Raw genomic sequence first — 12,682 nt, 5'->3', positions numbered from 1 at the left:
AGGCCACCTCCTCCGTAAAAGGCCAAAGCTCCCAGAGCTGTTCCAGAGATGAAGCACCAACAGCTGTGCTGGTTCTCCAACCAAGAAGCCTCTCTCTACCCAAGAGTCAAACTATGACAACACACAACTATGAGGCCATAACTTATTAAATTAACTTTTAGATTCTGCATAAATGTACAGGATTTTGAGAGCAGAAGACTCTGTCTCCTCTTCTGACAAATCACAATACTTCAACTAATAAAATATTGCCACTTCTTCCCTGCTAGGGTTTCCCTGATATTGCTAGGACAAACACATGTCTGTCGGATAAGGCTGCAAAGTTCCTCCTGAGATGTTCTGTTAGCTTCTCTGTATAGCCCCTCCACTACTCTCAGGCAGTGGGTCAGTAATTTAGGTGGAATTGTAACATCACCCTTGCCAGCTCACCCGGCTACAGGCAAACGTGGCTCCTGTAAGGGAAATGTATTCGCAACTCCATCCACAGCCCATAATTTGCTGAACATGAGCACAGTTTTTCATAATGACCAAAGTGAAAAGCACAGAGAAACATCTAAGCACCAGCAGCCTAAAGTGTTTATCAGCTCCTCTGTATCTAGATTTCCTTAAGTCAGCATATGAGCATGGGGGTGCAATACAGACCAGAGAATTTTGGTCCCCTGTCTAAAATAATGGTTACTGGAGAGATGGCAAGGGAGAGGAAATGGGGATGGTTGTGGGTTCTTTTCTTTTTTTTTCATTCAAGTTTTGAAAGAGAAGCAGCGTTGCTCTAAATAAACCATTCTAGGCTTAGCTGGGATTTGTTTGGTGCAAGACTCAACAGGAAACACACCTCTGCCACTGTACCTTCCACCAGACTGTATGGCAGGAAATACAAGTGCTTCCCTTGACATCTCCACCACACACCCTCCCAGCCATATACGGATCCCATGTCTTGCATGGAGCGGCTGACAAGAGAAGCTTCTGCTCCACTAGCCTGATCACCCCTTCCTCAGCTGTGCCATGCCTTCAGAGGTCTCTGGAGGCAGAGGAAGAGTTTGGGCACTCAGCTGCATGGCCCAGTAAAGTGCACATCTGGATGAGATGGTGGTCAGTGCTGCCAAACAACTCTGGGGTTGAAGACTACACTCTCTTCAGCTGGCGCCGGTTCCACATGCCCCGCTTTGAGTGAAACCAGTGGAAGAAGTTCCTCAGGGAGAGACGCTCCACTTCCAGGCCAGCCTGTAAGATCCTGGCAGACAGAAGAGTGGACTTAGGGAAAATTTCATCACAAAGATACTGCTGGACTCAGCCCCAGGATAACTCTTTTCTAAGTTGTGCTGTTGATAAGAGACCACAAGCAAATGGGATATCTGGAAGCAGGAATTGGAGAGTCCAGAATAGCTCAGGGGTAATCCCGTATCTGTAAGCAGGAATCTAATGTTTCTGGGTGTCTATGCACCCTTGAGTGCAGGACTAGTCAGGAGTGCCTGCATATGCCAAGATAGGAGGAAAGATGGCTGGCAGCACTGGATTGCAGTCAGCTGACAGAAAAGACAGGACAGGGCCCAAACCCTACAACTACAAACCCAGAGGCCCAGTATTTGTGCATCCCTCCTCACAAAATCCTCAGAAATTTTAACTGCACCTCATAATCTTTAAATGCCTCTCCACCAGTTGGTCTTCAAGGCTAAACATTATACAGAAAATGTGAGGGATCGCACTACACTCTGAATGCTTGAAGAGGACAAAGTCTTCACAATCACCAGTGCTTGATCTGCAGGAGAACAACCAGCAGTGTGGCTGGAAGGCAGCAGAAAACAGCTCTCCTCTTACTAGTGGCTGCAACAGAGTGCTTTGCGTCTCCTCACCTACTAGGTTTGAGGTCAGGATATGCTTGAAGACTTTCATTCACTGGCCAAGGTTATGGTGGCAGTAGTCATCTCAATCTCCTTTGATCCCCACTCCCATGGTCATTGGTTCTCCAGGATCTGATGGACTTCCCCTCCTGAGCACTTGAACAATGACAGTGGATACCTACCTGTCGAGGAGTTCCCAGTCCTCTCCTCCCCAGCGGTCCCGAAACTCTTTTGTGTTCATGCCTCCAATTTTGTCCAGGTCAGACTTGTATATGCCCAGGAGACCAAACCCATTCACCTCCCAGTAGCCTGAGGACAGCACAAAAGAGGCACAGTTTGTTCGGGGTTTTGAAGCATTAATGGCTCCAGCAGAGCTGCTGGAGTGAGACTCAAGCTACTTTAGCACAATGTTGACACCAGGGACTCTCAGCACCAAGGCAGAGCCAATCATGCCAACCAGCTTTGGGAATGAGAAAGGCTTGTAGACAGACAGCATGGTCTGATCTGTCAACTTCTTAGCAGAGCCTCTCAGATCTCCTGTCTGGCAACACAACTCCTGGACTGTCCCAGCTTCCCAGGGTTGTCCCTGTGCTTAGATGGCTCAGGATGGCCACCTCTGTCTAAAGGAAATCCTATGCTGTACCACTTTTCTCCCTCCAGCTTGGCTTGGTTTCCCTCAGCCCTGGTCTACCAGCTCTCCTCAGGACAGGCTGTGCCCCTAAGAAAAGAGAGATACGGACAGACAGGAATAAAGGATGGTTTTTCCAAGGTCCTTAAATCCATAAAGAGCTCTAGGAGACAATCAGGAGAAACATCAGAGAAAGGGCTCTGCTAGCTTTTTGAGCTCAAATTCTAGGTACCTGACACTGTTAAACCCCATCCTATGTCTAACACACACTCACCTGTGGACTTGGCCCCAGACCCTGACAGTGCCAGAGGAACACCTGAGAGGCATTTCCTTCTTTCCCCATTTCCAGAAGTCTGAGCCCTCTTACCATCAGGCCACTGTGGGGACATTCCGCAGTGCAGCCTCATGACCATGGGTGCAAAGGCCATCTTGCCTTCCACGCAGTGCTTCCTGATTGAATCAATGACTCCAGCTGGGAAGTGGATGTGGAGGTCACACAGGAAGACAATGCTGTGCGGGTCCTGGAACCAATTGTACCAGTTGGGAAAAAAAATATGTTGACTTTCAGTAAATATTTATTGAGGGACAGGAAGACAAATATGGGAGTCAAAATCTCATCACTGCATCAGAATCTGAGATCCCAAGAGCTGGCAAAATATCCATTGGCTGATCAATGATGAGTGTGAAATGACTATGACCTGGCAGAGCCAGAATCACAAAGCTGCTACTGCTGGCTTCCCTCCTGTCTGACAGTCCCAGCAGATGTACCAAGAATCAAACAGAACACAGGCTCCTCAGAATAAAGAGACCCTTGCTCTGGAAGGACAGGAAAAAGGTCTACATTTGAACTGGTCTGCTAGGCTATTCCCTTCCCTAAAAACCAGAATGTTCAATACCAAAGGCAGTGGCAACACCAGACACTACAAACTTCCCTGCCCACCCAGGGCCCCCCAGACTCACCGTTACGAGGTCTATCCCAGCCTGCAGCCCAGCAGAACGCTCAAAATTCCCTGTCAGCTTCAGGTAGCGATAGCTGGGGGTCGGAAGGGAAAGGGAATTTCAGTGGCACAGGAGGCATGGCCACACAGCATTGGGCCGTGGAGCTGCCCTTGCCCCATGCACCCTCTGAAGCAGAGGAAACCTTTGCTTGGGGAGTGCACAAGCCCAGCACTGGTCCTGGTCCCAGTCTGCCCAGAGAGTCTTGTCCCTGACAGAGCCTAGCAAAACTCTTCTCAGCTCTAGCCCAGCTCTGTCCTAGGACTGGGCCTGGAAACCCCTGGCATGTAATAGAAATGACCAGCCAAAGCTGTTTCAGATCAGAGCAGGGTCATTCTAGCAGAGGTCTCCATGCTCTCTGTCCCACTTCTCAGAGCTTTCTTATATTTTCTGTCCTCCCCCTGCCCCATCACTGAGAGACTTGCTTTCTCTTCTCTTTTGCAATCTTGAAAAAAGAGACAAATTCAATAAATTTAGCTGGAAGACTACACCAGGTATTGCCTTAGGCTTTTCTAACAGTGTTCCATGCATATATGTGTATGCACATCATAACAAAAACATATTCTTGTGTATGTACAAGGTCTGAATGGATGGTGTCTGTGGTGTTCCAGCTGCAGCAGGCTATGGCTGGTCAACACACAGAGACTGCCAAATGTGCTATTTGCAGGCATATGTGTGTGACTGGCTTTTTGTCACCAAGCAGTACTCCCACCTGTGCAAGGTAGACCTTTTCAGAGCCTTCTCTACATCCATGTCATCACTGCTGTAGTCTGTGATGATGACACTGAAGTAGGGATCCTTGGTGACTCGGAACAGCTCTTCCATGTCAGAGATGAACTGCAGTACCCAACGTGCCTGGTTTTTCACTGGTTGTATTTCAACAGGGAGAGAATCAAAGCAAACTGATTTAAGTGGTGTTTTTTTCCTCAGCACACAAGGCTTCTTGCCTTCTGTGAAATCTCAACAACCTTTCACAGATGATGTAATAGGCCCAGGGTGAAAACCTGGTCCACAGAACCAAGAAATCAGCATGGGTTCTTCCCCACCATGTGACAGAAGTTTTCTCTGAGATTACAAGGCATGGCTGATTGGGCCCTATCATATTTTTGAGGGTATTTAACTTGGATAGAACAGAAACTGGAAGCGACCCAAGTAAGATGATTGAGACTGGCTCAGACCCACTGTCCAGGGCTGTTCTCATGGGAACTGCCCACTGTGCCACCCCTCAATGTCCTGGGGAGGCAGGTCGCCTTACCTGGCACTATGAAGTGAACCACAGCCCGGTGGTTCCAGGAAAACCCCTGGGGCCAGCACAGCTCCGGTTCGTTCGCTGCAGCCATCAGGTGCCGCCGGCGGCCCCACACCAGGTTCCTCATCCTCCTCTCATCCTCCTCGTGGCTGCTGCTGCCCTGCCAGCCCGGTGCGAAGATGTACTCAGAGAGGCGGACGTGGCGCTCGCCCTGCTCCAGCAGCTCCAGCTCCAGCAGGTAGCGGCTGCCCCGCATGCGGTCCTGCCGCTTCTCCACGTTCACGATGCGCTGCAGCTGGAAGCGCCTGCAGGACACGCAGCTGGTGTGGGCATATCCTGGGCACCAGCCCCTATCCCTCCCCCAGCTCTGCTGGGCTCCTTCCTTTGGGCCAGCACAAACCTTTCTGCCCCCAGCTTCCCCCTGCTTTGCTGCGCTGCTTCCGAAGTTCCATGGGAATGTTTAACACCTGTTTCTCCTAAATCCACAAGCATGTGGGGTTAGACCTGGGATTCCAGCCAAGAGAAAATATTTGGCAAGAGAAATGAAATAAAGGTGACACAGAAAATAACAAATGTGTCTGAATGATTGTGTAGGGCTGTGATACTGAGTGTATTCAACACCACCTGCAATGATTTTGGCACAAGGAGCATGTTTGGGCTGCTGAAACTGGCTCATGACAGCTTATCAAACAAGAACACAGAGTAGGACTGAGCAATCATACAGTAAAAACTGGCAGGAACTGTAGATTCAGAATGGCCAAAACTGGATGAAATGCCAGGTCAGTCATGACCTTTCAGATCATAACAAGAGTTTCTGCAATAAAATAGATGCTTGTGAGTTAAAAATCCTGAGAAAATCTTGTGTGTACTGGTCAGTTACACCTGGCTGTGACTGATGTGACCCTGAAAAAGCAAATGTTATCTTAATATGTAGCATTAGGCTTACTTCCAGCAGGGATTAGAAGTTAATAACATCTATTCCATAAAACATCCAGGATATTTGTCACTTATGTACATGAAGACTAACACCAACTGAAACCAGAAAAGACTGGTAATTTTTTTTTTTTTTAAATAACACTTATACAAATTAAGGCTAGCCCAACAGAAGTGTCAGGAGTTGGATTGTTTAGTTTATGGAGGCTAGAGGAAGTGTGTCTGTTTTCCAGAAGGGATAGCAAGTCTTGAGAAGAAAAAGAACCATACAAAGACCATGTAACAAAAGAATACCAGCAAAAGCTGGTATCATTTCTCAGGCAAAAGAAGTGTGCCTAAGTCCAGTGTTTTACACAGATTCTTTGCCTGAAATGTTATTTACCACATCTAGTTCATCCTCTGATTCTTACCAGTTACTCACATAACAGGTATTCCCCATACAGCATGGTTAACCAGTTCTGGGACAGTGCCCCTTGGTTTTCTCACTGTGCCTTACCCTTTACTCCTCTGGTTGAGCTTCCTGAGGAAGACACGTGTAACTTCCAGGGCCTCCCTTTCTCTTAGCAGCAAATTTCCCGAGGTGTTGCACTTCAGGTCAATCCAGTCTGTGCGCAGCATATGGAAGTCCAGGTTGCTCATGCTGAAGGTCTGCTCCCAGTTGACTGCCTGGTCAAACACTGGTACATAATCAAAATCCTCCTCATCTTCCTCCTCTGGCTCCCCATCCACCTCTTCCTCCTCTGCTGCTCCTCCAGACTTGCCCTTCAAAGGAGATGCCACTTGCACCTCTCCTTCATCCACATCCCCATTGTTGGCCACCTTCTGCTCAGCAACGTAGGACTGCCCCTGGCTCAGCCACCGTGGCAGCCTGGGCTGCTGGCTGGGGCTGGCAGCACTCACTGCATGTCTCCCGGCTTTGCCAGAGACTGGGCCTCCTTTCCCAGTTGGCACAGTGCCTGCTGGCTGCAGTCTGTTCTTTTTGGTGCCGAGGTCTCCTTGAGGTCCTACCCTGCTGGGAATTGTGACCTCTGAGTCCCTGGGATGGCCAAGAGACTGCTGCCTTTGAGACACAGTCCTAGAAGAAGAGATTGTCCTTCTGACAGGCACTCTCCCCTGGATGGCCCTGGCATGCTGCGGAGGGCTCCTGGAATTGTCTTTGACGCCAGCTTTTAAACGGGGTCTCTTCGTTACTGGGTCTCCCTCTAGGCCAGTCAGACTGAGGCTTTGGTTGGTAGAGACCAGCATGGCTGATTTGATACCAGACCGTTTTGTCCTCCTCCTCCGTATCTCCTCTCCTGCATCGTCACCCATCACCGAGAGGAGCCGGCGGTGCTCCCGGAGGTAATAGTCATCGTGAATATTGTCACTGTCCAACGTGTTGCTGGGAGCCTTGCCTGCTGGCCCTGTCCTCCCTGTGCTGGTGCGCTCAGGGGCACTGGTGCTCTCCTCGTCCTGCTCCTCATACTGCAGGTCATCCTGGTTCCCCTCCTGGGAGCCTGCAGGATGAATCAAAGTTACACCTCTGGCATCCTCCTACTGCCTTCCCTGCCCTGCCTGGGCACCCACCAGGCAGGGGGCAGCTACTTCTCACCTCCTCTCAGTGTTGTCTCTCCTGCTCGCAGGGACAGGGATGATCTCCCATGTAGGAGCCACGTAGGTGGCTCTTGCTGCCACCAGTCTCCTCAGCACCCATCACTCACCCCTGTCAAAGGTGTGAAGCTGTCTGGCTTTGCCCTTAGCTGTGGGTCTGGCCATGGCTCTGCAGGACAGGCGTGACCATAGGCTGCCACACCACACACCTCTGGCCGTGTTACTCCTCCCCATGTTTTCGCTAGAATCACACCTCAGCTACGCTGTGGGCCTGAGAGTTGTCATGTTGTCTACTGCAGCCCACTGTTTGGTGAGCTCCCAATCTGCCCTTAAGGGAAGTAAAAGTGGCAGCAAAAGTCTCCTCCCAGACACAGCAAACTGGCAGGGAAAGGCTGAGTCTTCTTTGGTATGGAAAGTCAACAGCTTTCTTCAGCTGGTGCTGCAAGACCACACACAAAAGTGACAGATAAAAGGATCCTCTGGGTTCTGACATTAGGGTCCCTACCTGGTTGCTCTGTCTTTTCTCCAGAGTCCAGGCTCTTCTCTGGCCGATCCATTTTCATGTACTTGTAAAATCCGAATCTGCAGAGAGAAGAGCAAAACACAAGTTCGATGGATGTTACTTTGCCCTTTCCTGGAAAAAGGAAGAAGATCCTGAGCACAAGGAGGCCATAATCAGCTACTTTCCTGGGAAAGTGACCATCTTTATCCTGCAAAAAAGTCCTCCTGAATGGCTGGGAGTCCTTGCATAAGATGTCTGTTGCAGTAGGAAGCATGTAAGTAGCAGCTTCCTTGTGGGGCCACCACTGGGATCTGGGCACCAGTGAAGATGAGTGACATGCATCTTCCTCCAGAGAGAGGCCTGGTGGTGAGCATAGTTTGGCTTTCACAGTGACAGCTATCAGGAGGCTCCAGTGACTTACAGGCCAAGCTTGCTGGGAATACACTCCCTGATGTAAGAGAACAAACAGTCTCTGACTCAGCTACTGGGTTAACAGTACAAGAAAAGCGCTAGTAGTTTCCCCTTGAGACCTAAACATATTTTCACTTAAGTTATCAATGCTTTAACATTTTGCATGACTTAGAGGATCTTTAAGAATGAAGAAAAATCCTACAGAAGTGAGCATGAAATTCCACACCAATTCCAGCCTTCAAGCTTCTCCTCATCCTGCTAGTAAACCCAAATTTACAGCATGCTACCTTTCCAAATAATAAGGGTTTTCCTGATAGAAGCATTTGTTGTCTTTCTCCATGTGGCTCAGGCGGCTGTAATCATTTGGGTAAACAAAGGATAAATGAACCTGTGAAGAAGAGAGAAAGACAAAGTGAAACTCCCATAAATGCTAGCTAGACATCAGTCACAAGGTGACCCAGACATAGCTGCAGGATAACCAGCACTTTTTAGAGGGAGCAGGAGTTGCTCACTCTTTCCCGCTCCAGCAGCAGGCTGTGAGAATGGAAGACAGAAAGAAGCATGCTAGGATACATGTATGCATGCATGTACCTTTTACCCTCTCCCTCAGCATCTGTCCACCTCTCTAACTCTGAGCTTAAGTCCTGCAACAGAGCGAGAACTAACTGGGAGAGAGGTGGCCAAGTCCTCCTGAAGAGATGTTTGTGGCTCTAGTAATCCACACAAACTACAGTCCCCGCCATGGGGAATGAAATCCCCAGTCACTGTGAGACTCCCTGCAAAGGCAAGTTCAGGCTCCATGGCTAAAGGAATCTCTTCTTCCTCCTTGTGTATCCCTGGGCAAGCACCAGGTTAAAAAATCCAACTTACGAACTGGAGCCCCTGGTAGCGCTGCAGAGGAAATCCATTCACCAGGTAGCTGGGCTTGTATGGGCAGTCCGGCAGGGCCCGGCGCACGTGGGACTTGCTGAGCAGAGGCACTGCAGAGAAGGAACACACAGGCAAGGGCTGCAGGAGGGAGGCCTCCTGCAACCATGCACCAGCTTAGCTATTTCTGTCCCTAGGTTCCAGTTATCCATGTGAAATATTAAGAAATATTAACAAACCTTGCACAGCTCAGCTCTTTACGTTCCTTTAAGACGCTCACACAAAAAAATGCTTGGGGATGTTGTTTGAGCTGGATACCAAGGAAGAGGAGCTGGCTTTAGTCTGTGCTTTGTCTCCTACAGTAACTGATCCTGTAGTTGCCCTTCTCTTTTGTGCCAGGAATAAAAAAGCATGGCCTGGATAACTGCGCTGTAGGAGGACAATCTTCCCAGCTGTGCTCCTGCACAGGCTGCAGTTACTTCTCAGCTGCTTTCCAGGTCTTACCTTCATAAAGAGTGTCCCGGGGGTCAGGTTTCAACATGTCAGCTGGGTGTACCCTGCTGCCAGCGCTGTCAGCAGCGCTGCGAGTGGCCAGCGTCTGTGGGATGTGCCCAACAACATCCATCTTCAAAAGCGTCTCGTCTAGAGACCAGAGAGAGAACACAAAGGGGAGACAGGGGCTAACTTGCTCCTTGACCTCTCTCCACTGTCAGCCCTTTCCAAATGGCATTGCATCCGTGGCACTAATATTGTTTCTGGCACAGGCAAAGGAAAGGCTCTGACCAAGAAAGCTGGAGATATAGAAGCTGTAGGGTGGGAACAGCTTCCACTGAAAGCAAACACACACAGTGATGAGGAGTGGATGAAAATTACCTCCTGCCTTGGATACACCAGCATTTTGTGCTGAACAGGCTCCATACTGGCAGGAACTACTGGACACCTCTGTATAATTAGTATTAAGTTTCTTTTCAAAGGAGATAAGAGTGATGAATGGGAGGAGAAACCTGAGGAGCAAAGGAAGGACCTTCAGTGGCTGAGGAGGATGTTACTCCAGAAAGGGAATGAAGCCCCACAGTAAGCCAAGAACAGCAGGAAGCTCAAACTCAAGACTGGGTATTGGTTACATTTTTCCTTGGGTGCTGCTGTCACAGGACTTCATGTCTCCATGAATCTTACTCTAAAATGAGGGGAATTGAATAAATATCCATGAAGGAAAAGCAATATCCTGCCAAGGGCACTGGTGTGCAACTCTGGGGTACTGAACTACATGGGACCCCAGAAAGAATGGGATGTCAAGTAATACAGCCAAAGGCTAGTATGAACAAGGGAAAAAACGAGGGCAGAAGGCAATAGATGAAAATGAGACTGCAGCAGTGCACCTAATCATGAAGGGATCTTCTGGAATGTTAGTCTTCTACAGGTAATTAGTAAGAAGAAAAGAGCAGAAGGAAGGATGAAGATGGAAGACCAAATGGAAAGCCTAGTCCTAGCCACATGGGAGGTTTCAGAAAATACAGCAGCATGTTGTGATCCGAGACACAGCAAACAGATGCCTTGATTACACCAGGGAGTTTCCATGCACAAAAGGGCTGGTATGAAAAAAAGCCCAGAAATGCTGGAAGGCAACAGCAGTAGATATGGAAAGGGGGAATGCTGGCAGAGGAAAGTGATGCTGACAAAGCTGGGTAAGGATAAACACGACTAAGGAGCTTCTTAACTGATAACACCATCACTTGATGTGCTAAGAAGGGTTTAAAAACAGGAGGGACTGGACTGATGTGTTTGCAGCAATCCAGCACCAACTCAAAGAGACATGAGGCTGGGACAGAGGAAAGCAGCATCCCCCATCATCGCCAGTGTATCCTGTTGTGTTCAGGACTTAGAGTGAAATGTCCTGAAGTGCCAGAGCAGCCCCTTCTCCCTGGTTGTGTCCAGCTGGCAGCACACCCCCACAGCTCCCATGTTTTGGGACTCATGTTTCCCCTGGCTCTCAGCACGCAATCTCCATCTTGTGTTACTCCCAATCTACAACACTTCTGATCTTTGCAGACTCTCCTCTCTGCCCTTCCTCACTACCTCCACACTTCCATGAAATAATGTTTCAATCTTACTTCTGATTCTCCTACATTTAATAATGAGTCACACTCCTGTCCAGAAGTCTTTCTCTTGAACTATCTCCACCTTCCTCTCCCAATGATATGTATGCCTGGTATTTGCCTGGCTAGACAATGATTCATGGTGAAACACTGGATGTTGATACATTTAGGAAGAATGGGGAGGTGCTTGGGAAAACTTGTGATGAAGATACTTACTAGCAAAAAGGGAGAGATATTGGGAATCAATGACTTGGAACTTCGCTTCTGGATCATTCAGCCTCCACTGGAACAGAGAAATACATTAAAATGAAGTACCTATGGAGTTAACCAAGCCTGAACAAAAGGAACACACTACCCCTACTAGGACTGAATTTACCCAGCAGAAAAAGACTGGGAATGAGCAGAGATCCCCCAGGACACATCCAAGCCAGGAAAGGCCAGAAAGCTGCAACAGACCCCAGAGAAGGCAGATCTATTCCAAGTAAGCAGAGGAAGGGGTCCTGACACATGGCCAGGACTATCCCACACAGAAGTAGGTAAGGGTTCTGGAAGGGATTAGCTGCATCTCATGCAATGAGGAGCTGAGGCCAGGGAAAGGAGGGAAATGGTTACAAACATCATTCCTGAACTCTGTAGGGACACATATACGGGACCACCATTTCCACAGACTCACTGCTACTTCCACATGGTCTGTTCCTCGGTCATCCTGCTTGTGCAGCACCTCAAAGTAGTACCTGCCCTCTGCTGACAACCTGCAAAGAACAAGGTATCTGTCACCAGAAGCATTAAAGAACATTTCTTAGCTTGTCAGCAGACAATGAGTGGAGAGCAACCACACCCCTGAAACAACCTAATTCTCAGGGTAGGCGGGGTTAGACCAAGAAAATCCAGATCCTGACAGTGAGATAGGGAGCTTCACTTATGCACCTGGAGCACTCCAGACCCTTTTCAATTAATTCTGAATTACTCCCTCTCAGTGTCGCCTGCTGGGTTTTGACCTCTAGGAAACCTGGCCAGTTCCAAGGCAGGAAACTTGGGATATAGTTCATATACAGGAGCCTGGATATGCTGGCAGTTGATTGCTCCAGGGAAGAAAAATTCAGTGTTGCGTTCCTGCAGTAAATCAGCAAAGCTTTGGCAATACCCCAGAGTAATCCCTTTCTCTGTATTGCAAAACTCTTCAGGGCAAGCATGAGTGCTTTTCCCTTATCCTTGTGATTTCCTGGTCATGTGCAGAGGTGGCTGGGACTGAGGGATTTTGCTCACTCACCTCACCATGTTTGACTTCTGGCTGTGAAATTTCCCAAACTCTCCTGGCGCGGTCCACTCCTTCCCCGTCTGTGAAGAGACAGAAGATGGCTCTAGTTAAGGTGAGGTTCTTCCCTTGTTACTGCTCTGACAATGATAAAAAAGGAAAATTTTCCCTCTTCCCTCAAATTCCTCCTGGTAAATAATTCGTGAAATCCATCACCTATGGACAGATTTAAGTCCCTTAATTGTGAACAAGGGACTCCCAATAGCACTCCCAAGAGGTTAAGTGGCTTAAGATATCACATGTCATACCCCATCTGGCAC

At 48.7% G+C, this 12,682-nt stretch overlaps 1 protein-coding gene across 1 annotated transcript in view; it reads right to left on the bottom strand.

The window, feature by feature from the left end:
• Positions 1-710: 710 nt before the first annotated feature.
• Positions 711-12,682, bottom strand: part of B4GALNT3 (beta-1,4-N-acetyl-galactosaminyltransferase 3) — a 62,271-nt gene continuing 50,299 nt past the window's right edge. Inside the window, exons 7-20 of the mRNA XM_021535177.3 lie at positions 12,378-12,445; positions 11,781-11,859; positions 11,324-11,390; positions 9,516-9,653; positions 9,015-9,124; positions 8,432-8,532; positions 7,737-7,813; positions 6,138-7,137; positions 4,715-5,013; positions 4,172-4,325; positions 3,424-3,496; positions 2,831-2,984; positions 2,018-2,144; positions 711-1,228 (exon numbers count right to left, since the gene is read on the bottom strand). Coding sequence (XP_021390852.2) covers positions 1,120-1,228; positions 2,018-2,144; positions 2,831-2,984; positions 3,424-3,496; positions 4,172-4,325; positions 4,715-5,013; positions 6,138-7,137; positions 7,737-7,813; positions 8,432-8,532; positions 9,015-9,124; positions 9,516-9,653; positions 11,324-11,390; positions 11,781-11,859; positions 12,378-12,445 — 2,556 coding nt within the window. The 3' untranslated portion in view covers positions 711-1,119. The remainder of the gene's footprint in view (positions 1,229-2,017; positions 2,145-2,830; positions 2,985-3,423; positions 3,497-4,171; positions 4,326-4,714; positions 5,014-6,137; positions 7,138-7,736; positions 7,814-8,431; positions 8,533-9,014; positions 9,125-9,515; positions 9,654-11,323; positions 11,391-11,780; positions 11,860-12,377; positions 12,446-12,682) is intronic.

The sequence above is a fragment of the Lonchura striata genome, chromosome 5 (assembly GCF_046129695.1).
Source record: "Lonchura striata isolate bLonStr1 chromosome 5, bLonStr1.mat, whole genome shotgun sequence".
Taxonomy (NCBI): domain Eukaryota; kingdom Metazoa; phylum Chordata; class Aves; order Passeriformes; family Estrildidae; genus Lonchura; species Lonchura striata.
Note: the sequence above shows the minus strand (reverse complement) of the source record. Positions and strands in the feature narration are given on the sequence as shown.